This window comes from Meleagris gallopavo, chromosome 1 (assembly GCF_000146605.3).
Source record: "Meleagris gallopavo isolate NT-WF06-2002-E0010 breed Aviagen turkey brand Nicholas breeding stock chromosome 1, Turkey_5.1, whole genome shotgun sequence".
NCBI lineage: Eukaryota > Metazoa > Chordata > Aves > Galliformes > Phasianidae > Meleagris > Meleagris gallopavo.
The window spans coordinates 28,235,301-28,262,478 of record NC_015011.2 but is presented as its reverse complement, the minus strand read 5'-3'; the positions used below and the strand labels follow the sequence as shown (position 1 = coordinate 28,262,478).

The 27,178-nt window shown below is 36.5% G+C and overlaps 1 protein-coding gene across 1 annotated transcript in view; it reads right to left on the bottom strand.

The window, feature by feature from the left end:
• Positions 1-27,178, bottom strand: part of CNTN1 (contactin 1) — a 218,902-nt gene that overhangs the window by 11,835 nt on the left and 179,889 nt on the right. Inside the window, exons 16-23 of the mRNA XM_010707006.3 lie at positions 25,606-25,764; positions 22,188-22,337; positions 18,664-18,734; positions 17,350-17,584; positions 13,671-13,774; positions 7,192-7,378; positions 5,793-5,905; positions 4,506-4,662 (exon numbers count right to left, since the gene is read on the bottom strand). Coding sequence (XP_010705308.2) covers positions 4,506-4,662; positions 5,793-5,905; positions 7,192-7,378; positions 13,671-13,774; positions 17,350-17,584; positions 18,664-18,734; positions 22,188-22,337; positions 25,606-25,764 — 1,176 coding nt within the window. The remainder of the gene's footprint in view (positions 1-4,505; positions 4,663-5,792; positions 5,906-7,191; positions 7,379-13,670; positions 13,775-17,349; positions 17,585-18,663; positions 18,735-22,187; positions 22,338-25,605; positions 25,765-27,178) is intronic.

The window sequence follows — 27,178 nt, the reverse complement described above, 5'->3', positions numbered from 1 at the left end:
TTTTAGTTTAGTAGAACCTTTTAGTTACATTCTTGTCACAAACTCATAAATTCCAAAATCAGTAACAGAGACTGCCATGTAACGTACAGCCAGTCAGGGGCCTCTTTTCATAAGCATGCCTTATGATTTTTACCTGCTTTCTCCTGTTATTTTTCCTATAACTGCAACCAACTTTGCAACAGACAGACATTTTCAAATTATCATCAAGAGAGCTTGATTGTAATACATAAAAACTGAATGACCACCTGATTTGTTTGACACTAATTTGTGCAACATATATTAATATCCTCTTTAAATCATAATTAAAAAAAAAAGATAAAATAATTAAAATGTTTGTGAGTTACTATGGGTAAAAGTTTTGCATTTTGCTTTGAAAAAACTGCATACTTCAAAGTAAATATTTCTTCAGGATCATAAAACATGGCCTTGGCAAATAGAATTCATAAATACACACACACATATATATTTATATGTAAGCAGTGAAAGCAAAGCTATAATTTAGTTTAATTTTGTTTTCTTGCTGGCAAGAAAGCAGTATGTAAGTTATTCTTTGTCTATGTTACTACTTAAAATGAGATATTAACCTTATTTAATATTTGAAGGTGAAAGTGTTATCTTTATTTTTTTCACAGTATTTTCTTAACTATGAAGTTATCCTCCTTCCTCATGGATGAAATTTTAAGATTTGAGAGCTTTCTTCTATTTTTCTTTTCTCTGGCATAAATTAACTGCACTGAGGCCAATGCAGTTATATAAGTGAAGTGAGAAAAGTACTAAGTATCCCATGGTTTTAGTTCTGACTTATTGCAAGATTGCTTTGATTACATTAAGACTAGTATTATAACAAAGCATTGAAATCCATAAAGCATAAAAGAGACAAAAAAACACAATTTTCAGCCCTTAATGTATTTCAGAGAAAATAGAGAAAGCCGTTGGAATGGCTTTCTTTGGCCATACAAGTAGTGCCAATCATCAAATAGTTGTGGTACCTCAAGAATTATTTTTCAACTGCGTAGCTCATGTATTTATTATAGTGGGCTTGAAAAGTATCTGCAACCTCTAACTGTATGACAGGCACTGCTCAGTAAAATACAGTGGTTCACAACTAGTCTACAGATTGTAGCAATATGCCAAATTGCAGCTCAGCATATATGCAGTGAATGATTTTATGGTAAGCACTCACATTTCAAGGTGCTCACAGAGCAGAAATGTGTGTGTGATGGCTGCTTCGTAAATTTCCTTTACATCGTGCTCAGCTAAAATAGTGCATCCTTAGGAAGGTGACTGGATATAAGTGGGCAAAGGTGCTTTAGGATGTTTTGCCTCTTTTATCAGCCTATGCCTAGTTTTTTGTGAGAAGGATAAAAAAAAAGGTTTGTGCCTTAGATAAGAAGCTAGAAATAACACGCAGTTCTAGCTTCTTTTATATTTGACTTTCAAATGTTAACTTCTGCTTGTTAAAATGTACTGTAGATTTAATACATGAGTTAAGATCTCAGGGCTATCTAGGGCTCCTAAGCTAGGTGTTCTTGTACACAATTCAGCAAGAGCTTAGAACTGCACATCTACAACACACTGACTATGCTGTAGCCTCCTAACACAGCAATTTCAGCCACACAAATCAAGGGAATGGTTTTGGTTTGCAAAAATTGCAGTTCAGATGCCTGAAATACAGGGCAAATGGTGCTTCTAAGGTCCTGCCCGGCCTCCAGTTGCTGATCCAGAAGACGTAAGGTCTCCTGTAGAACCTGTCATACCTGCCAGCATTACATGGACGTCTCTGCTAATCTAGGGCACGTCAAATGCCAGAAGCATTGCTTAAGCTGTTGAATGTTTAGATATCTGAATCACACCCTAGATGAACACTGTTTATAATGGAAATATAGTTGCCTAACTTGGTCATATGAGGTAGATTACTTTGGATTTGATATCCAATGAATAGCAGGAAGACATAAATTTGGAAGAAACAGAGGTTTTTTAGACGCTCCTCTCCCATGCATCCTTCCAGTTTGCTTAGGATGTGTTCCATTCTGGTCAGCATCCAGGCTATATTCAGTCCCTGTGCTTGCTGTTTAATTCTCCCCACTCTTACACAAGAAATTAATTTAGTTTGAAAATTCTGGAATCAGGTGCCTAAAGGCAGTAGCCCTCTCTAAATTAAATAATATTCTTTATGCTTTGCTTTCTCTGTTGTTTACATCACTCTAAACATATAAGTTCCATTCTGGCCAGCTGACCACCAAAACATTTGTTTCTAGGAAACCAAGCCTCCTCTGCAGGCTTTTCCAAGAAAAATCATCATCCTAGATAGCATGGGAACTTAAGGTTATTCAAACCAACTGTGCATAATCACAACCTTATATAAAATTACACACTAAGGAAATGCTACACAAATCAGGAAGGGACACTGAAAGCTAGGACTCTGGGAAGGATTTAAGGTGGAGTTGAAAAACAAGCTGAACACAATTTTGTAGTCCAGTGCAGTGAAATAAATGACTAATGAAAGCCTTTCATAAATAATGCTGGGAATAGTAAACGTAGGGAGGCAAGACCATCTCCTCAGACAGCAGTACATACAGCTGTAGCGTTCACAGTCCTGAGGGAATACTCAGAAGTCAGAGAAATGAAGAGCTGTCAAAATTCTTTAAGACCTGAAGAAAAGGCTACCACTGAGAAAGTCAAGGCACTGATTCCATTTAGCATTTGGTCAGTCACTTGATTGATATGTATAGATTGATCCAAAAGTAATGCCTCTTATTTATTTCCATGAGATACAAAAAGCACAGTAAAGCTATTTGATATAGCAAATTCTCACATACTAAACACTCTTTTTCAACATAGTAATTTCCATTACCTAGGCATTTTCACCAGCGACGAACAAGAGCTGGCATGTTGAGCTCCTAAAAATCTGTACCAGCAGAGGTGACCCACTGTTGCTGTCACCACTGCTGAAACACACCACTCATTGCTTCACTGTGTTCACATCCACTGGTTAGTTCTAGAAACATTCAGCAAGTGTTGATGAATGTCAATGGGTGCCATTTTTTCTGCATGGGGGAATTCAGTGACACAACTTTGCTTCATTTTCAGGTCAGTTGCCATTGTGTCAGACTGCCCCTCTGCTGCCATCTGTTGCATCGCAACAACATGTATCTGAATATTGGTGGGAAGGTTCAGCCTCTACTGCCATACCACCACCATCTGCCTCTAACTTTGTGAGCCAACATAATAAAACAGGAGTCATTACTTTCAGAGCAGACCTTGTATATACCTATCTTAATGGAGAATAACAGATATAGTAAGATTTTTTAGTCTAGACAGAAGCTATAAAAGAAAGCAACAGGTGGATCTCAAAACCATATAAAAATAGGGCAAAAAGTCGTCATTAGTGAAGGTGATTAATGACTGGAACCAACTCCCATGATTCTCCACCTCTAGATTCCATTTTACCAAGACTGGAATAGATGCTTCATCCAAACAAGACTGGTGATACCCACGAGTTCACATTAGGTGATCTAAACCATATATATTGCTGAAAAGCAGCAAGTCAGAGATCCACTCTTTTCAGAATTGGCAGATTTTCTTAAAGTACACTCACAAGATAGCACAGATGTTGCTTTTTTAAAAGACACAATAATGATTGCATTGATGGTGTGCCAACAATATTTCTGTGTTTAAACGATACTATCCCCAAAGTTCATTTTTTAATTAAAGAAAAAAAATAAAATAATACAGCACATGTTTAAATCATAATCATGCAAAAACACTGTCTGAGTCCTTGATATCATTATATTTTCTGCTTTATACAAAGTGTGCTAAGACATTGCTTAAATTGCAAAACTAATAGGGAAGGGATGTACAAATTATGTCTGACCTTGTATTTAGAGTCAGTAGTGAACATAAGATGAATCAGTCTAGCCACCCTCTTTACCAATCATCCAAACCACTCTGAAGTTGAACATTTTGCATCTCTCAGTTCTTTTTAATCTGTATGTGGTACAGCTTCTCCTCTATCCTGAGAAGTGGAACTCTCCTAGCAATTGGTTTGTGGACCACTGTGGACCACTTTTTTCTCAGTTGCCTTTCTCCTTGTTGTGGCAGTTAACAGTGGAATGAGATGCAGAGGTACCAGATACTAGGAACTACAGGATTATTAGAAGTTGACTTCTTGAGTCCTATGCATGCATATATATTACGCATGTGTAGTTATGCTTGCAGTAAACTACTGAAAGTGGCAGCATAACTGAAGGCACCTGTAGAAGCATCTGGAAGACTGACAGTGCTTCCTGGACTGAGTTGGGCCACTGCTGAAGTGTCTTGTGTGCACTGTCTTCAGGAAGACTTAAGATAAACCATAATTATCAGTGCAGTCACTTCTGAAGAGCTAGCTGCCTCTCCAGTTTTGGGCATGAATGTTGCAGACATCTCTGGAGAGTGCACAAAAAGAAAGTGCTTACTCCAAGATTTCCAAGGAGTGTTGGAAGGAAGGAAGAAGTTCTGCTCACCTGAAATTTTAATTTGAGCTACTTCTCCATCTCCTCCTTCACTGTGTGCTCGGACCTCAACAACATATTCACCATCACTGGGGACTGGGACCTCTATTGTGTGTTTTCCAGTTGAAAACAACTTGCCTTCATGTTGTCCATCTGGTCTATATAGCACCTAGGAAAGCCAGAACACATACTGTTATTAAAATGCCACATTTCCACAAAAACATATATGTACAATGAGTGAATTAAAAGGTATTAGGTTTATGCGTGTATATATCTCAAAACTTAGTTGCAGGTACCATCTTTTACCTTTTTATCTAGGGTGAATCTAGATAAGATGTTTCTTCATTGTTTTCTCTGTCGTATAACTTATACCACCTCTTGAAAAATAATTTCAATTTTCTACATTCAGAATAAGTGTTTGAATGATGGAGGATAGGAATGGAAGGTGGCAAAGAGCACCAAATAAAAATCTCACTTCTCAGTTAGGTTTTCTGACATAAAATTGATTACCATTTTCAAAAATTAAACAATTATTAACTTTATTATTAAATTTCAGTGCTGTTAAACTATTGCAAATATGACAGTGTATGTCTTGTGGGACCTTTAGAAAAGATCTCCATTTTCTCTTGAATTATCTCTGGAAAATATTTACACCAATTCCCAAGAATTAATTCAACTCCTCAAGGAAAAATTGTACATGTGGAAAATAATATTGATTTTCCTATAACCAAGCAAGCAGCAAAGTTAAACACAAAATAATTTCTGAAGCTTTTTATACACTCTACGGTTAGTATACACTTGCTCTAGTTACACAGTGATTGCATCTGCCAAGGCTAGGTGATAGTTTATTTCCTCTGCCTTCCCTGACTGTAAAGAACTTGCGTTGTTTAACTAAAAAAACTTGTGTTGTCGGTTCTGCAACTGTAGCTTCCATGGAGATAGGAGAGAAAGCTGGTACAATGCAGCTGGTAGAAGGAGAAACTATTAAAGAAGTTTTCTGAAATATTGTTTAGCCTATAGTCTAAATTTAATCATACTGGATATCAGGTTGCTACAGTCAGAGCAGATCTAAACATTACCATAATATGGGTGACTACCCACACTGTTTCCTTATAGTATTGACTAAGCCCTTCAGCTCTGCCCTGTGTCTACTAGATGTTTGAGATCTCTGAGCCTGACACCTTCATCTTTAGCATGCAATTATGTTTAAGCTCATTTAGGTACCAAAATGCATTCCTGTTTATAAAATGCAGCTCATTCAGAATAAGCATAGATAAAAATTATTTTCACAGGTCATACTTTGTATCCTTCAACTGCAGACTCATTTGACATTGCTTTCACATGATCCCAGGTGATGATGTACCTTGAACCAGATCTTACAGAGCTGATGATTCTTGGACGTTGGCTTGGAGCTGAAAAGCAACATATGCATTAATGTGCAAAGAACTGAGACTTACTAATAAACCTTCAGTGAAATTTTCATGAATATATAGAAATGTAAAAAGGGAAATTATATCTAATCTTCATATAGGTATGCAGTTTTCTTCCTTGAACTAAGTGCTGCAGCTTTGGCCAGGTAATTTTGTATGGCTTGTGCAGTGCCTGCTTTGTGGGTTTGTCCTTCTGTGCTGTCAGAATGGAAGTACCTAAAATTATCCTTTACTATGCTGCTGACCATGTGTGTTCGCTGGCATGCAAATATATACAAAACCTCCCTGAAATGTGGCTGAAGTCAAATTTATTCATTGAAATTTAATATTTAATTAACTATTTAAAGGCAATTCTAAAGCATTTAACTCAGTTAATCAGAGCACCCCGCTGCAGAAGCTGTTGATCATATTTCACACTATAAGCGTATAAAATATATTATTATTCAGCAGAACCCTGCAGATCCAAGTTGCCCAGTACAGTATTTGCTGACAGAAGTCCTCTAACTAGTTGTACACATTTTTAGTGCAGAGAAGTGTGTTACAAATATACAAGATATATTTCTTAATTGAACATTGCTATGCTAAGAATGTTCAGAGAGACCTGGAATATCATGTCCTGCTTTGGGTTCCCCAGTACAAGAAAGACACTGATAATGTGCAGTGAGCTTAACACAGGGCCGCTGACCTTGTAGGGAGCTGGAGTACCTGCCCTTTGAAAGGAAGGTGGGAGAGACAGGCTTGTTCATTCTCAAGAAGAGGTTGCTTTCTTTGGAGCAACTTATGAGCAGCCTGTCTGCATTTATCAACAAGATTGAGCCAGGTTCTCTAAAGTGGTGCATGGCAGGAGGGATGAATGACAAAAGACACACATTTGACAAGAGGCTCAGGCTAGGAAAAAGTTAGACAGTAGAACAGAGTTCACAGGGAGGGTCTTCATCCCCACAAGACCCAACCCTGAGCATTCTGGTCTGAGCTTGCAGCTGACCTTGCTTTGAGAAGCATGTAGGGACTTCTGAGTCCTTTTCACCCTTAATTAATCTAGAAACGTAAACCATGCATCTCCTTATTGGCTTTGGTAAGATACATGGAAAAAAAAGGGAGGAAAGAGAGCCTTAGCTCAATTTTTCATACAGAGAATCAACACTACATAAAGGGAGAATGTCTGATACACAAATGAGATGCCAAGCTTGAAAAAATGATAGAAGTGATACAACATGCAATAATGACATACAGAACATTATAAATAACCTAATGCTCAATTTACTTACGTGCTTTCCTGGTAATAATGTCAACGGTTCTACTGGGAGGTCCATAGCCTGCACTATTGAAGGCAGACACATCTATGTGGTAGCGTGTATTAGGCTTCAAGTTTTCCAGTTTGGTTGAATACTCTTGATTGCTTACTTGTACCCTTTGTGCAGCTGCTTCTTTATCATGAGCAGCCCAGTAACGAATCTGTAAACAAATTGAATAATTAAATTTAACGTACTTTGTTATAAAGAAAGTTTATAAAATATGGTGTATACATTTTGATACTACATACTCTGGATGTTAAGTGAGCTAAAAGACATTTAACAGCAAATGCATGGAACTCCTTCTCCAGGTGAACTATAGTTGTCTATAAATGTATGTATTATGACAATTTTTCTCAGAGTGGATTAATTTGTTCTCAGCTAAGTCACTAAAAGCCTGGGAAATGGATAATGCCTTTGGCCAAATGAGGCTATTTTCTTGCTGTTATGATGCTGAGCATTTTACTCAGAACTTTAATATTGTTCTCCTACACTAGATGGTAGACTATGCTCTGCTATTGATTTCACAATACTGTGTGTAAACTCTCTAATAAATCTATTCTCTTTGTACTTCTCTCTAGAGAAATGAGAAAAATTCAGTCATCTTGGGTGCGTACATAAACATTTTCTGAAGTTCTCTGGCTAAATTCAATGTGATTCCATAGTACAATGTGACATTTGTCAATGTAGTTGAGAAAGAACCTTTAAGTGCTTAAAATAGAGGGAAAGCACCAGTGTAAACCTATCTTAAAATACAAAGTCAATTAACTGTACAGAGAAAACCTGTCAGTTTTTTTTCATGAAATTGTTCATTTTACTTTAATTCATTACACATATACAACCATACAACCTCCTTGGCATTCTTGAACACAGTCTTAGATGCACAACTATGACATTTTTTTGTTTCTTTTTATGATTGAAAAGATTTAGAAATCGCTATCAAAAAAGATTGGCTTCAAAAATAATGAGATCTGAACTGATATCTATTTCTTACCTACTTTTCTATGAGCTACTTGCTCACCAGCTCTTCTTCTATTGACCCTTAGACTTAAATGTCTTATCGCATATTATGTAATTTTTTTTCCCTTGAGTAAAAAGTATTTTTTCAAGAACTGTAGGAGCATCATAAAGATATCTGAGTGGACAGCCTTTGCCCTGAGATGAATGAGGGCAATGAATGAATATGCCCAATCAATTCCGCAAGCTTCTCCAGAATGCTGGTAACTTCTGTTTTGTGAACAGCTTCAAATTGGTAGGGATCTTAACATTTCAGCTGGCATTTACTACACTCTTCAAATCAGAATTGATTTGATGGTCAAAAATGTATCTGCTCCTAAGAGCAGCTTTATTGTAGATATCAAGTAGTCACTGAAGACTTATTCATTCATTTTTTAGCATGTTCTACTGCCAATTATCTGCTTCATGTAGAGATGGCAAACACCTTATATGAGAAGCTTTTGTTAAACATTAGACATATATTGGAAGCTTTTGAATACCCTGGACTTGCAAAATTTTCTACTTTTTTACTGTTCACTTACACTACAGGAATATTACAGGCATAATATAATAAGTAATGTACAGCATCAAACAAGACAAGTGAGAACAATGAATGAAAATGTAAATTACACTGACAACATATTACATTTCAGGTAAAAATAATATAATTTAAAAACTAAACTGAATCTAAATCCCAAATACTGTTGCTCTTGGCTGAAATGTTGTGGATTTAACTGCTCCTACAATGTGAGTCATATCTCTACAGTTGGATCATTGTAGCTACTCTTGTAAAATTTGAAATAAGACAACTCCCTTTAGAGCTAAGAGAAAGTATACTGTCTTCTTTATTCCTACATTTCTCTTCTCACATATTATTTAAACACTTTAAGAGCCTTCTGAAATACTTAGGAATTTCCCTTTCACTCTCTTGCCTGTCTAGAAGTGGTATCCAGAATGATGTGCCTCACTGTTACAAGAATCCATATTTTCCACTTTGCTCTCTTTTTTTTATTTCAGAGCATGGACATGAATCTCAATCAATCTATTTTTTTCCCAGTGCTCTGCATTTACCTTGCTAAGGTAGTCTATGGATCCTTAGAGGACAGAGAAGAATATTTAACTCCAACTCCAGAGGCTGTTGAAGGAATTAAGCCAAAACCAACAAAGGGTTCACACAATGATTGGTGGAAAGAGAATGCCTTTGCCATTATGAATTAGCACAGTTGCCTGTGTTCAAAATTAGGGGAAAAAACCCACTATCTTACTTTTTCTCTCTTTTAATTCAAATTTTAATATACTGAAATATATCTGAAGATTTTTGTTAGTGTCATGAAACAACATCTTTCATAGCATGGAAGCTTTACATAGGAGGGACAGAAAAGAGACATTCTATTCATAATAACAAAATGTTAATGACTTATTTCAGTGAGAGGAACAATAGCAATGAATGGAGATAAATGTTTTTAATAAAATAAACATCTGTTTCATAGAAACAGAAGGAATCATATAGTGTCTGTGGTATTGCATGCACCAAAGAGCTGTGGTTTTTAGCAGTATACTGCAAGAACTCACAAATCTTAAATTCTCTGTATGGATGGAGATAGTTTTCTTACTTTATCTCTCCTTTAAGTGTGAGCTGAAGACACTCCACTGTAATGGCAATATGTATCAGCTCACACTCATCACTGCGATGGTAGTCATTCTGACAGTATGCATTAGTGTCAAGAAAATCTGACTCCTCCTAGTGTGAACAACATCATGTCACATGTGAAATACCTCCAGATACATAACTCAGAATACTCTCACCTCTTAAACTCTAGCATTTAGGTCAGTTATGGCACTGTCCGGTAATAATAAAAACCAATGTGAAACTGAAAAAACGTTTTGGTGAATGAGGGACTTTGTCAACGAGTGTTACAGCTAAGCACTAATTGCAAAATAAACATTGGAAAATTTCTTTATGCATATACAGACAGAACCTTCTAGACATTTTCATTCTAATTTTATAAATCTGTGCCCATTTTATAGATCTGTGCCCTTTCCTCTACAACTTGTATCGCAACTTCAGAAAGATAGCCTACAGCTTGAAGAGCCTTCTATTTTTCTGCCTTGTACAAATAGCTCCTACAGGAGTGATGAGGATAGCATTCCGATCTTCAGGAGCATAGGACTTTCTTTTTGCCCCTACTGGCTTACCCTTTGCTGCTCTCCTCTCTGCTAGAACGAGGCTGATAATTGTTCTAGAGAAAAAGATCTCAGTTTGAACATGCTATTGAACTCCATGCAGCAGTAACTTATGCCTATTTGTCTGCTTATTAATGCATCAGATACAAACTTTTCTTCCCAGTCATGATAACTAGAAGATTACTTTAGGGAAAGAACAAAAAAAGAGAAGAAACTCAAAATTTTAATACCACTGCTTATTGTACATATTCAAGCATTCAATTCATGCTGGATTTGTGAAACTGTAGTAATTTGCTAGGAATCAGTGGATGAACCATCGTGCTCCAGCTGACAAAATAAGGCAACATCCCTTACATGTGTTTCCTGTGTAGCAGAACTTTCCATCCATTGCCAGGGTATTCCACTTTCTTCAGAACTGCAGTTATCCTCTTTCCATCCCAGTAGTCCTCTGTGCTTCTTTTCCACTGCAATATTGACTTTTCCCTGTATCTTATTTTTTTCTGATGAACGAACACAGGCCCATCAGCCTCATCTCAATGCCTGGAAAGGTTATGGACCAACCTGACCTTCTATGATTGAGCTACCTGGCTGGTGGATGAGGGAAAGGCTGTTGATCTAGTCTACCTTGACTTCAGCAAAGCCATCGATGCTGTTTACTACAGTATTCTGGAGAAGCTGGGCAGCCCGTGGCCTGGTACACTCTTTGCTGAGTGAAGAACTGGCTGGACAGCCAGACCCAGAGAGTGGTGGTGAATGGCTTTAAATACAGCTGGTGTTCCCTAGGGGTCGGTATTGGAGCCTGTTCTGTTCAGTATCTTTATTGATGACCTAGATGAGGGCATTGAGTGCACCTTCAGTACGTTTGCAGATGACAACAAGCTGGCTGGGAGTGTCAATCTGCCTGGGAATAGCAAGGCCCTTCAGAAAGATCTGGACAGGTTGGATTGCTGGGTTGAGGCCAATGGGACGAAGTTCAACAAGACAAAGTGCTGGGTCCTGCATTTTGGCCAAAACAACCCCAGGCAACGCTACAAGCTTGGAGGAGAGTAGCTGGAAGATTGTGTGGAAGAAAGGGACTTGCAGGCGATGGCCAATGCTCGGCTAAACACGAGGCAGCAGTGTGCGCAGTTGGCCAAGAAGGCCAATGGCATCCTGGCTTCTATCAGAAATAGGGTGGCCAGCAGGAAGTGATTTTCAGCTCTGGTGAGGCCACACCTTGAGTACTGTGTTCAGTTTTAGACTCCTTACTACAAGAAAGATATCGAGGCCCTGGAGTGTATCCAGAGAAAGGCAATGAAGCTGGTGAGGGATCTGGAGCACAAGTCTTTTGGGGAGCAGCTGAGAGAGTTGGGATTATTTAGTCTGAAGAAGAGGAGGCTCAAGGAAGATCTTACTGCTCTCTATAACTGTCTGAAAGGAGGATGTGGTTGCCCTCTTCTCCCATATAACTAGCGAAAGGACAAGAGGGAATGGCCTCATGTTGCACCAGGGGAGATTAAGATTAGGAAAAACTTATCCTCCAAAAGACGGTCAGGCAACAGAATAGGCTGCCCAGGGAGGTGGTGGAGTCACTGACTCTGGATGTGTTCAATAAAAGTTTAGATGCTGTACTAAGGGACATGGTTTAGTGGGGAAACATTGGTGGTAGGTGGATGGTTGGACTGGATGATCTTGGAGATCTTTTCCAGCCTTGGTGATTGTATCATTCTCTCTTCTTCCCCTGATGTTCCCTGTCAGAAACTTAGTTGGCTTTAGGTAAAAATAGTGCAAAATAAAAATGTGACCTAAAATGCCTATGGGAATGTTCTCCCACCATCTTCTTCCACTAGTCATCCTCAATATCCCTCCATATGTCCTTCCCCCACCACACATTGCATTTTTAAACATGAATTGCCGTGCTCTATCACTACTGCAACCCAACCTTTCCAGCCCCCTTTGCCACCGGTATCTCTGCATCCCTACAAGTTCCCTGGTGTGCACCTGCTCATCGTCTGTTCAGGTTATTCCCAGCACCGAGGCTTCTTGCTCACTTTCTGCATAGACAGCCCGACTTGGAAGTGCAACTCTGCTACATGGCTAGCAGAGTTGAGCTCACAGATCTACACTCTCCACTCTACTCTCATATTTGACCATGACTTTTTTCAATTAGATTCAAGTTGCACAAAACTCATATGAAACACCAAACCAATGTGCTGTTTTAAGAGTTACAGTTGATGATGTCAGTGCCTTTATTTCAAATCTCAGTTTCCTGAGCTTGTAATTGTGCTTATAACTTTATGTGTGCATTCTGGAGAATCAACAATCTTCAATCCTTTTACATAGGACACTGTGCTAGTTCCTGCTGAGATCTCCACTGTGATCTGTGTCTTGTTACAATATCCCAAAAATATTACACGTATCTCATGGAGAGATAAATCGATATAATGAAATATAGAAGCAAGTACTAGTATTTAAAAGAACATTTATTCATATATTTCAGTCACGTAGACACATTCTATGAAGTTACCCTCAGTTCATTTTGGAACACAGAAGCTACCATCAAGCAGCTGATGACTTAAACATCAAAGCAAATCACTAACAATCTAGTGCCTTTTCTGGAATGCAGCCAAAGTAAGCTGGCTGAGTTCATCTGGCTGTGCATGGATGATGTAAGAATTCCCTGCCACATGTAAAGCTACACGGTCATTTCTAGTTGCAACCATCCTGTGGCTGTTATCATCTCTGTAAAAGGACATGAACAATTTTTACCAGTACTACCACTTACTTTTGGACCAGAAAAACATACCTTGAAGCTCTTTCTCATGTGAGGAATAGAAACCACGAACAAAACATTGCCTTGCACAATAGCACTGTACATGTTCTACAGGATTATATGTGTATTTCACCATGTTCCACTTAATAAAGAACTTGTGGGTGAACTGTATTAATAATTGCTGATAATTTAAATGGGTCATGAGTTACTTACAATTTCATGTCTCTGTTGACAATTACGCCTTAAATTTAATTTCAATATGTTTTGAGAAGGTAAACATACGCATTTGATTACATAACATAAACAGACAGCATTATTTCATGATATAACGATGACTTGCCAATATCTTAGTAAGGAAGTACAGAGCACCAACAATAATCTCTTTCTTGGGATGTGAAATCTGAACAGCAAGCTTAAGACAAGTGAACCCTAAGAGCTAGAATGTTACAATAGGAATTACCCTTGCATTTAACTATGGAAATTGAATTAATGAGAAAACGTGCAGTGTTGCAGCTAAACTCACCTGATACCCTTCCACAGATTTCTCAGTAACATGATGCCAAGAAACAGAAATTTCAGAAGATGACAAAACTTTCACGCTCACATCTGTAGGTACCTCAGTTGGAGCTGGAAGATAGAACACATGTTAAATATCCAACTTCATTTGGCGCTACTGTTAAACTCATCTACAGGGACTCATCGTGTATTAGTCTTCAATCTGTTTTTACTTGTGTAAACTTTAAATTCAGTGATGATCTATATGGGAAGGGACTATTAAAAAAAAACAAAAACAAAGCAACAATTCTTTACTTGGCTCAGATTATGTATTTTTATGTTTTAAGAGATTCCATCTGTGTAAATTAAAAACTGGCTTTGACAAAGAACTGAATGAAGCATCCAGTGATCATTTACTAAATTGGACAGCAGTTGACAGATTAAAACATGTACATCTTTTTTTTCTTTTTTCTTTTTTCATAAGGTATCTACACACAACTATTCCTATGTATGTCACTTAGTCATAATGACACAAAGTTTTCATGAGACCAGATATTAAAGAGCTGAGTAGTGGCACATATAAACTTAAACATATGTGTGAAATAATCTGAGAGCACCCTTTTATCAGGCATATGTTTGAGAATTGATTTTGTTTTGTTTTGTTTGGATACCAGCCAAGTTAGAATACAGACCATAATAATGTAAGGTTTTTATTTAAGAAGGCTGAAGGTAAATTACAAAAAGCTGTTAATTTCACCATTGCCTGTATTTTAAATGAGGCAAGGAACTTCAAAAGCCATAAGCTTAGCAATGTTTACAAAAGATAAAGTTTTTCAAACTAAGAACAGCACCCTTTTGTGAATCTTTTGAAGCAAGTTGCAACAGACAGGCATGGCAGCACGAGCTGAGGAAAGCTTTAATATACTTAATCTTCTAACTGGGCATCAAGTCAACTATGCATCAAAACAGCCACTGTTAAGAAAAAAATCAGCTACATCTCATATGAAAGGTATCCTAGGTAACAAAATAATCTTATATGCAAAGTTACCTTTTGTAATTGTCTTTCAGTGACTGTTAATAATGTAAATGTATAATTGAAAAAATGATGCATTATTGCAAAATTGTTTTCACTATGACAGGCATTTAGATAAGCAAGAGGCCTGTGCACTCACTGCTAGCAGTCATTACTCTCTACTAGCAATGGAAGGTATGACATGGAGCTGTCAGATATGGAACTTGGCTTAAAACATGTGGGAAAGCGGAAGTTCTCCAGTAACAAACTTTAATAAAGATGCCCACAATTATAAGTAGACACACATAGATATGTTACCAAATATACAGCTTAACAGAAATACTGTTGCTGTGTATATGTATGTATGTATGTGTGTGTATGTATGCTTGTAAATATTAGTATGGAATATTGTATGAGCGTATACTTTAAAATCCCTCTGCTGACTTTGAGAAGCTGTGATTTCTGATAGTAAAATCACTTGCTGATTCAGAGGCACAGAAGTACAGATGGAATAAATGTGATCATCCAATCCAGTTCCAAATCAATGTCAGAATCTTCATCATATTAATTACAGAATTTCCCAGAATGTTTCATATTGAAAATTTCCAACTAAAAGGAATTTTGCTGATACAATATTCCAAATAGTATTTCATCTGCTCATGATTATTTATGAGCTTGAAATTTACATCCCTATTTGGCATCTATGTTCTGTAAATGTTTGCAGGCTTTCCTGAGCCAGAAAGATGACATCAGCTGCTTTTCTCCAGACCTCTAATTCCGTAATTCCATCAATTAAAAAAAAAAACAATAACAATCAAATGTGCTTCCAGTAAATCCTTGTCACTAAAAAAGAGCTGTCATTGCACAATTATTTTCTAGATGTAACTTTATAAAGTTAAGGATGGAAGGCAGCAAGGGGACTTTGTACAATTTCAGAGGCAAGAACAGAATGCTTTTTGGATTAACTTTCTTTACATCTGCTGGAAAATTCCTTCTAACTTGTTCTGCAGTTCCTGTGTTTGGTATGTTCAGTAGTCAAGTCACAGTTTAGCACAGCAGCTGTTAGCAGTACTGGTAACGTTTACAGCAGCACAAATCTGACATTTTTTGTGCTTCTTGTGTTTGAAATCTATGAAAAGAAGTAGGTTTTCTGAGCTTCTACTACATTTGCTCCCTATATCTGGCATCACTTGTTCACAAGTGTTTCTACCAATAAAGTGTCTGAACTTTGCTAAAATCTATGCTAGAACACCAGCAACCACCAAAATGATTTATTTATCTGGAAGCTGGCACTGCTGCACATTTGCTTTTCTTCCACCTTTTGGAGCTACTAGACTCTGCCATGTCTCTGAACTTAGAGAGCTATACAAACACATCCCCATCCCTGACACGGTTAGTGTAATCCTAACATAAATACATGTGAGCTTATCCGTCTGCTGTCGATAAGGCCTTTGAGAAAGGATGGATACTGAAACATTATTTGGCAGTTATGGCTTTTATTATACCATAGCAATTTATTAACTTATTTAGACAATTGCAAAAACAATCATAATTTGCTGCTGTTGAAGACGATATCCGAAGTTTTTTTGTTTTGTTTTGTTTTAAAGATTAATATTAATCTCTTCAGATAGCTGAGTGTTGCTAGCTTGAATCCTGAATTATCATATGAAACAAAAAGGACTACTTTATCTTTTCTTTGTGTGTGGGCGATTTGTGTGCAAAGTTCCCATTAGTGCTGATGGGAATCATGAACATAAATCTCCCATGAAGTACACAGAACAAAGAATAGAGTTGGAAGTGTGAGAATGTGGCCTTGTTATCATAGCCCTCCTCTTGGCTCTTTCATTTAGATCTGCTGACTTTGTGAAAGAGATTCTGTTCTACAGAAAGAAAAAAAATGAGCAATTCTTTGGGTTTTGGCAGAAATTAATAAACTATACTTTTCTAAAAACAGGCTTGAGTAATTATGTTGCAATTAGGATATTGTATATATTTCTTCTGATTTAAGGTAAACTTCTGGTGCTTATCCTCCTCTGTTAATTTTGAAAATGTCATTTAAACTTCAACCATAGCAATCACAGCATGTGAAATAATTCCAGCAAGAACTAAGAAAATGATTTTAGTGAAATGCCAGGTTTTCATTAAATTATTCAATTGGTATCTCTAACATCCAAACAATAATAAAGAATGTGACAAAGCTGACTTATATTAGACTCTAAACATGCTCACAATGTAACTAAATAGAACTGAACTATCATTACTTCACAATTTTTGGGCTGCATACTAGAACAACAGACTTCAGTGTGGTCTGTTAAGAATAAAAAAACCAATACACGTGTCAATCACATGTATTAAGATCACACTGGCAGAACTGTGGGATAATTATGAAAATTTTTTAGATAATAAATGTGGAGATAATATATATATCAATTTAATTATTAAATCTTTTAAAAGTATGAAAAATCTTGAACACTTCTGCAGATTGCTCATTAAGACTGCAAGTATAACCAAGTAATCTCCAGCACTTAGAAAGTAGAGTCCAATGTTATTAACTGTGAACAGCAATTGTTTGTGAGCAAAATACATTCTCCTTGCTGAAGGACAGTTGCTATATTAATTAGGGACCTGGTTCTCCCTAATGTCATGCTGATTTGAATCCACACTGTAAACATCATCTGGAAAAATTAGTACTCACCGTCTTGTGCTGAATAAATGACAGCAGTGAGACTGAATGGTCCATCTCCTTTGTTGTTAAAGGCTTTCACTTTTACTTGGTACTGGGTGGAAGGAGGCATTGATTCATCCTTGTGGACATAACGGCCAATTTCAGGATTAGTAACTGTAACTCTTCTCCATTCTTTTTCACCAAATGGCTTGAAAGCCACTATGTAACCAAAGTTATTGCCATAGTGGTATTCTCTTGACAAAGGCTAAAAAGGCAAAAGACAAAACACTGATTTTTGCAGCTGTCAAACAAATAGATCACTAAAGAAAAGTAAATTATATGAAAAGTATCATTGTGTATTCTGAAAAAATACTGATCTAAAGTTCAATTTTCATCTGATTTGCTTCTACTGTTTGCTCCCACCCTCTTGAAAAAAAAGCACCACCTTCATTATGCAGATCTGTAGTAGCACCCTGCTGCTAGTACATTTTAAGGTCTTATTCCTCCTCAAAACTCACTGCAAGACACATCAAGCTATTGCCTACAGAAAGAAACCAAAAATAACTGTGTATCACAACTGTTGTCAGCTTGACTTAGGAAAAAAACTCTTTCTTAAGCAATAAGCAAAGGAGGATATGAAACAGATGCACTATGCAAATCTCTGGGTATATGTACATACGCAGAGATTATTTCTGCAATACACACAGAGAAAATGGAAGTGTCTAGTTTAAATTATATTCATTTATGTAAAGCTAGTGATCAAGGAATCCTGTCTGCGCAACTGATTAAGAGAGATGGACATATTCAAAGAATGATTAATCCTATCTCTTTTCATTGATGAGAGGGTCCAGTTAGTTGGTTTAGGCTACCTACTCACCTAGCTACTATCTGGCAAAAGTTTAAATGAAAATGACTTCCACTTTCAGCATGAACATTAAAGGTATCTATCTAAAGATATTTCTTGAAACTGCAATTGATGCCCTATAACCAGGAATACTGAAAAATATAAAATTACAGAAAACTATCTGCTATAAAAATTTTTGCTTCATTTACCAAAGCTCTACACTCAGTGATTCCTCCTCTGTCCATGGAGCCTTAGCCAAAACTATCAGCACGTGTAGTGCAACCAAAATAATGTCAGTAGCTCATCTGAAGGCTGACCAAAAACATCCTTTCAAAACAGAATTCCTGCATTACTTCTTCACATCCTGTAAATCCCAGAGATGAAATATCTTCTTTTGTGGTAGCAGATTTGGAACAGTACAGACTTTCCATGCATCTCAGGACCAAGAAGATCAGACCCATGGAAGTATACGCTTGCTTTCATCTCGGTACAATACCTACCATCCATGTTATTGTCAGCTCTCGATTGCTTCCACCTCCTCCCCCAACATCAGAAGGAGCCACATTAGGAGCTAGAAAAACAAAAGAGACAAGAAAATTAACTACAGAGTATGCAGTCAGTAAAAAGAAAGCAACAGCATGATTTTCTTTTCTTTTTACCAGTAAGTCCAATGAGCACATGTGGGCCACAAAATTAAAATAATGATAGTCTGTAATAGCTGTCAGTCTGTGGTCTTGCCAAAACTAAAGTATAGCTACTGCTACAGGAAACATGCCAGTTCAAACCATAGTTAGCAATCAATCGTTCTTCTTTTTAACCATACTCTCTACAAGTACTTAATTTAATATTCAGAAGTGGAACACTACTCATAGGCCTCAACAGAAAGACAGCATATGGTTCTTATGCTTCCTCAGATACTGATATTCCAAGGGCTCAAGTACTCAGGGAATAAACATGTATTTATGTTAACACATTGTGATTAGTTCCTATTGAATGGATTTACTATTCCAGTAGATTTACTCACAATGTGTTACATCAATCCCAGGAGTACATGTTTGAAGCACCTCCTTCTTAGTCCTATTCTAGTTCAGATGAATGGCAGATGTCTTCTTGATCGGCACGGGTAGATACTCAGAACCAAAGCTGGCCTTAAGTAATTTAGTAACTGCATTTCATACTGTTCTATGTGATGCAATAAAATCTGCTAATCTCTCACTGGTGCACAGTTGAGTGGTAAGGTAAGAAAGACAGCCTCAAGGGTTCATTAGAAGTCATTCCTATATTTAATTTCTGTCAAACTCCCTATATTTGTATTTCCATAAGACTCTGTCTATACCTATATATGTCTGTACCTATATTTTCTTAACTACCATGAACAGCTGAAAACTGTTTTCTCTCTGGAATCCAGTACAGACATTTCTCCAAAATTTTTCTCTATAATCGTATACAGAAAACACCCAGCAAGAGCTGTCTAATTAATTCATGACATATTTGCACTAAATATGATGATTTCATTGCTATTGTCTGTCGTGGTTCTGTATTTACTTGCAGTCTCTCAATAAGAAGGAGATGCACAGTACTGCTGGAAACAGCAAATGATGGCTAATGCACATATTGTGCATTAAATGAGCCTCAGGTGATCATGTATTAACTACATGCTCTAATGACACGGACACATTCTTTGTGTTAAAATATTCTTACATTATCAGACATTTTCTCCTACAAATCAGTAAAGATCACAGGAGAGAAAGAGGATAGTTCCTGAGTGGTCTCCCTCTATTTAAATAAAATGTTTGCTGAGGTCTACTATCAGGATCGCTTGGGAATAAACAGGAAAGCAGAAAAGAATTAATGTATTTAGAAGGGAAAAAAAATGTAAAAATAAATTTGAAATTGGAACCTTCATATGATGCACAGTTTATGTTATTTACTTCTGGCCTTCCAGAAAAAAAAAAATCAGTGGAGAATGAGGCTAATCATAAACTGAAGCTAAAATAGAATCATCAGCCTTTGATCAACTGAGTTTCAAGAAGTCACTGTAAAATATGGGTGTTATTGATGAAGAATGCAGATTTTATTAAAAGGTCTCTCTTCCATAGCACAAAATCTTTGCATGCTAATTAAAATGTTATTGAAATTAAAGTTATCTACAAGAAGAGAGACATCAGAACTGAAAAAGACATTGATAACATTCGAGTTGAATGAACATTATCTGTCACAAACAGTACAACAGAGATGCAGCATTTTGCTGCTGTTTCACAGATGCAGCACCGTTTGTTGCTGTTTAACACAGAACAAATGTTAAAAATAATGGCAATGTGTAGAAATGGGCTGTTTAGGCAACAAAATACTTAATTTCCGCATTTTAAGATGAAAACGCACACACAGTTCTGTTCTGTAGCACCCTGGAGGGTGATAATGCATCCCAAATGCTATTGTTGCTGCTTATAAAAATTCTAGCTTCTGCAAGAAAATGTTCTTGGGCATACAAGTTTACCAGCAAATAGTTACTGACTTATGAGCTCTTGTAGCATTGCAAGAAGTCTTCACTGATTCTTAAGATAATACACTGAAGTTTTGCTTTGTTTCACCACAGATGTCTATCAACATCCACCAAAGATGACAATAATGCTGTATATGGCAAATTGGACGACAGACTAACAGATTGCATTTTGCAAACCACTACACCCTGCTAAAACAGTGGAGCATTTGCAATCATGAGGGGTGTATAAAGAGGCTAAAACAAACTTCATGAATGTGAATGTGGCACGCTGCGGGGCACTACCATGGTCACCACCTGCAAGTGTTTCTTCTGAGCCCTGTGCCAGTCCCTAATTTTTCTGCCTCTTTCCTGAAATTTCAAAAATGGCTGTTGTGCACCCAGAATTATGAGCATGGCCAGATTCCTCATTCAGACCCTTGGGCTGTGTTCAAATACAGCTTTTGAGTTAGAAAATATACAATACTACTAGTCAATTTTTTTATGAAGTGATTTTCTTTTACTTTGAGTGTTAAAATTCTGTGCACATATACTTTCCCTAATTTAACTAATCTGTATTTTCTTTGTCCCTAAGCAACACAGTTTTTAAATGGACCTTATAAACAAATGCTTTCAAATTTGCAATGCAAATGCATTTTAAAGTGCTATCTAATGACAGCAATGACCTATCTGCTCTAATTGAAAAATTTAATTTTTTAATTTTGGTTTTGCATTTTTATTTTGTAATCACAAGCTATGGGACAAAGGCTTTTTAAAAATCATAAATATCTCAAGGTTGCACACGGGTGCTAATATGCATTGAGGAGGATATACTGGTACACAGGCTTTGTTGGATAAAGCCATTTTGAAGTGATACATCACTTCCTAAAGCACTGCTGTTATCTCCTTTGTACAGTTCAAACAGAATGTATTATCTTGAATAATAACATATAATTCCTCGTTCTCAAGAATCCATTTTAATGAATGGAGGGTATCCTTAAATAGTTTAATAATTTTAACACAGAGCAATTAGACTGCTACGGGCATTTGCTATGTCGAATAATGTCACATCTCTCATGCGGAATAAGAAGACGCAAGACCAAACCTGACAGATAAATAGCATTATATGCCAAGACAAACATCTTGTCATGCATCTTTTATTTAAAAATAAACCAAACAGGAAAAGGACTTTTTTCTTGTAAAAAACATGCATCTGTTTTCTTTTCTACTAAGCCATGAATCTCAATGTCAAACAAGTGCATGTATTTACCCAATCTCAATCACAGAAGTAGAGGGAATCTCTGAAAGATACAATATGCCTATTTCAAGAATGGAGACAAATTTGCTGGTTTTATCACAGCATTTCCTTTCTGCCTGCTTTAATTTTAAGATATCTAGACAGTCTATTAAAATCTACAGTAGTTAGTGACTAAATTTTCTGAATTTGCTTCTTATAAAATCCTTACAAAAAAAAAGCCAAAACACAATTAATAAAAATACGAAAATAAAAAGGACATTTAAAAAATGACATTTTTGTTTACATACGAGCTCCTTCAGTTCTGATTCTCTGTGATGGCATACTCGGTTCCCCTGTTCCCAAAGTGTTTGTTGCTATTATCCGGAACTCATATTCCATCCATGGAATTAAATCAATCACTCTAGCAGATTCCATGTTTCCTTCAATATCTGATGGCTCTAAAAGAGATCAGAAGATGTTTTAGAAAATACCATTTTTACAATGAGGTCTGTCAACAAAGACGCTTTTAAATCCACAGAACTTGCCACTAGTCTACAACTGCATATAGCCAGCTGAAGGAGCACTATATTATACAAAAGGGATACCATACTTTACAAGGAGTATCCCTGGCAATGGCTGGGAATTTGGAAGTTATAACGTTATCTTAGATTCTTAGATAAACCCTTATATAATTTTAAGTTTTAACTGGTGGTGAACTAGCAAAAGAAGTACATTTAATTATGTAGTTATCCTTATTAGTTACATATATTGGAGTTGCGGAATTTCATTTTACCTGCAGAAAAATACAAGGAGAAATGTGTAAAGCAAAAACAATACAATAAAAATTCATGATGTATGCAATAGCTAGGCAGGTGTAAATTTTGGGACTGATCAATTAAGAAAGAGTAGTTTATAAAATGTGATCATATTTTGGTGCACCTTACATGTGAGCATGTTACAACCTGTGATGTGGTTCTGATTCAAGGAGGACAAGTGTTCTTATATAAGTCCTGTGGAAAAAGATGTACTTTATCCAACTCATGACACTGTGTGTATAACTCATGGATAGTCAACACTCTACAGCTATAGAAAGACAGAGGATTTTCATTTCTTGCATGGGCCAAGAGATGTTTGTCAAACTAAAATCTTAGGTTCAGAGGGAGATGAGAAATGACACGTTCTGCACTGGGAAAGTGGCAGGCTTGGAATTAAAATATGAGTGCAATGGCTGCCAAAAAAAAAAAACAATCAACCACAAAAACATGAACAACAGTGTAAGCATTGGATAGTACTGCATAGTGACACAGCTTTCCACTACCAAATGATCATCAAATTTTTCACTCCAAAGCATGGCTCTGAAGGAGAAAGGAAAACACTTTCTATTTCTTTCCATCTGTCAATCGCCTTCCTCATCATTACTGAAATTACTTTTCTGTCCAGACAATAGAGCCATTGCAAACCTCCTATGGCATCCAAGCCATAATAATTACTTTCTTCTATGCTGCTTTCAATCCCTCCATTTAATCTCGCTGTGCCACAAATTCCCAAAATAACAATGAAAACTCAATACTATGAGAATTAATCCTTCCAAAATACTCTGATCTCCTCAACCTGAATAAGCAACATAAATGTAAACAACTTTTTACATGACCTATCCACACATATTTCCATGCTGTCAAGCAGAACACACTTCTTTCAAAAAAAAATACCAACCAAACAAATTCACTTGGTATTATGAAACCTGAGATGAATTACTTGGCTTGCAAATAATGGTTGTAACAATAATAATAACAACAAGATTTCCAAAGTACAATGCCAAAGTATATTCTTTGTTTCACACACTGAAAGTTGACAGCATTAAATGACAGCCTAAATATTGATGAGAGATCCATTTGGACTGATAATTGTGTCTCTTTCTTACGAAAGTGAGCACTGAGCTAAACTGGGAGGAGCCCAGGAGTTAACTAATACTGGCAGTGGTGTCCGCAATGGTTACTATGGTGATTTCAGCTCATCAAAAGTGTGGTTCTAAAGAAAAGCAATGAATTTGGAAACACTGCAATAGTCCATTTAAGCTCTTCAGAAATGAAACATTTCTATCTTTCCTGCTAGCTTCTTAAAAAAGGAATTTAAGAAACCAGGTTTTTCTCTGCTCAAAGATGTGAGTCCCACTCAACATGTTATAAGAACTCAAAGTCTGACTGTATGTCTCAACAGTTATTTCACTAATCATACAAAGAACTTCAGAGATGCAGAGAAGTTCATCTCATCATGCCAATAACACTGCAAATAAAAAATCTTCATGAAAAGTGAGTTCAAGTGTGTGCTCTGAACTGGAGAGAGTGAAGGTCTGAATCCTGAACTTGGATGTCCTACACAAATATTTCGAGTTCTAGTAACATGCAGCACAAAATGTGACAATATCAGAGATGTCATCCCCTCTTCATAAATTCTTCTTAAATCTTCCTACAACCTGGCTTCTCCCCAGGTACATATCTTTTATTGAAAAGAAAACTATCAGCTGGAAATAGAATACAATTTGAAGTGAAAAAAAGGGAGCCTGATCTAAATGGGTCCTCTGTATATTCACCAAAATAAGCAATTAATCAATTATTTGAACATTTCCAATTCTTACATTCATTTTAAAATTTCAAAGAAATTTGTTCTAATGAAAGAGTTAAACAAGGTACTAGAGTTAAGGAGGGACCTCCTAGTTCTATTTTCCAAGCTACTCAACCATACATTAGTCATACCTTAGCTGGTTGTTGGAGGTAATTATATACAATAGTGTTACATATTCCTTATGTTTTAGAAGAGATATATGATTTCAGATTGCAGGTCTAGTAGTTTTAACTTTGTATTCTAAAAGATTTCCGCTAGGGTAACAGATCTTTTGAGGCAAACACATCAATGTTTATTTCTAAGATATCTATCTCTGTAATTTAAAAGGATCGCCTAGCTGGAAGAAAATAACTGAAATTATCAATATTTTTAATATTAAGAAATCCTGAGTAGGTGATACCCTAATTCCTATACCCTAAAAGAGCTAAAGTTACAATTTATTACAGTGGCCTAATGAATTATATTGGTAGGACAATTGAGAATAAATTGTAACAACGCTATCCATCATAAAGCATTCGAATATAAAAGTATTTTAAATGTTTTGTTACAATTTATGTATTTATGTTAAATTTTATAAGGAAATACTCTGAGTCAGCATGCCTGTATTCAGATAGGTGTCTCCTCAACTACAATTATGTGGCACACTGATGACATCCAGTGGTTAGAAGGATAATCTTAGCTATGTTTTCTCTCGGAGTGCTGTTTTTGATGCAAATAGCAACTGGTCTCTTCGCAGAAAAAGTAGGCAATTTCAACCAATTTTCTGCATAAAAAATGCAGAAATTAAGACATTCATTTATCATCCAAATTAACCTGTAATGTTGTTTTGCAATTACAGAAGCAACAAGAAAAGAGAAAAAAAAAGAAAAAAACTTTGCCTGTTCTTTTTTGTATATTTTGGTATTCACTTCAGGCTCTCCTAATGCTGGGAACAAAGATACTGACAACACACTGACAGGACAGTGCCTGGTCCCAACCTTTGAAGCAGACATTACCAGTATGCCTGGTTACTTTTTATTGTGACCATTTTCCAATTAACCAAGCTTCTTAACAATCAAAAACGTTATAACCTATTGATTTTATTGTTTCTGGCATTCTTCTTACCTGTTTTGGCATCTTTCCACTCTTCAGATAGGAAAGTTTTTGACTGGATAGTATATTTAGAAATAGGGCTATGATTGTCTGTTCCACGACTCCAGGTAAGTGCTACAGCAGTGTCTCTGATTTCTTCAATTCTTATACCTCCTGGAGGGCCTGGAGGACCTGAGGAAAAAAAAAAAGTAAATAATTACAGATTAATTATGCAATACTATATGTCTATAGACATCCTCATATCTGTCTTGGCCCTCATCTTAACCCAAATCTGGGTTAATTTTGTTAGGGCTAAGATAAATTGGGCAAAAGCAGAAGTAGTCACTGTTTCTCTAAAGCCCTCCCAAAACCTTCCCACAACAAGAATCTCGAACTCCATGCCATGACAAGGTGTGGAATTCACTACACATGAACCAAGCTAAGTATTTAAAACTACACATGTAAAACAAACAAAAAAAAAAAACCAAAACCCCGAGCACCAGAAAAAAAACATAAAGGCCACCAACAAAGACAGAAGTACTAAGCTGTCAAAAAGGGAAAATATTTTCACAAAACTGCCTTTTTTTAGTAAATATCTTGAAAATAATGATTTATTTTTCCTCAAAGGGTTGATACTTGCAAAGATGAATTTCAGAATTCTTAGCAGTACTGAATATTAATGAACAAAGTACAGTGGTGATAAAACCTTTTACCAGGGTCTGTTCTGATGGGACAAGTGGAAATGTCTCCAAACTAAAAGAGGGGAGATAAGGATTGTTTATAAGAAAAAAGTGTTTTATGATAAGGGTAGTGAAGAACAGGAAAAGAGAGGTGGTGAAAGCTCTGTTCCTAGAGACATTTAAGGCGAGGGTGGACCAGACTCTGAGCAAACTCATCTGGCTGTAGATGTCCCTATTCATTGCAGGGGGGTTGAACTAGATGATCTTTAAGGGTCACTTCTAACTCAAATGATTCTATGATACTATGTTTCATGGAATACTACTATCTTCCCAACATGCAGCTAAACGCTTTCAGAAAAAAACTACTTTCTCTAAACAAGTTCACAGTCCTATCCTGGTGAGTTTTATGTATCACATACAATTTTTGCTCAAAGTAATCTATCAAAACAGTCATGTTATAACACAGAAGTAATTCTCAATCCATATTTGGCATTAAGTTAGTCAACTGTACTTTAGATCTGATAAGGTACAATTCTGTTCCCCAAAACTTCCCTGTTTTTTCCGGGTATATCACTGAGTCTAATAAATGGTATTACATCCCTTCATCAAATCGTATCTGGTTTATTTCTGAACAAAAACAACTGTAATGAATGGCTGCATTTATCTATATGCATTTTGAACATCTCTATTTTTTTATTACTACTCCTGTCATGCCACCACTTTGTGTGCATTATTTTTTCAGTGTAACTGTAGACTGTGCTTCGAAGGGAGGTTAAAATGTGCAAACCATGTGATTTTTATTACATAAACTAGAACACTATGAAGCAAGTGAGTGATGTAGGCCCACAAATATACGAGTGTTTGAAATCCAAAAACTTAACAGTAATTCTTTAGCTTGAAGCTGAGCAGCTATTTACAAACATGGT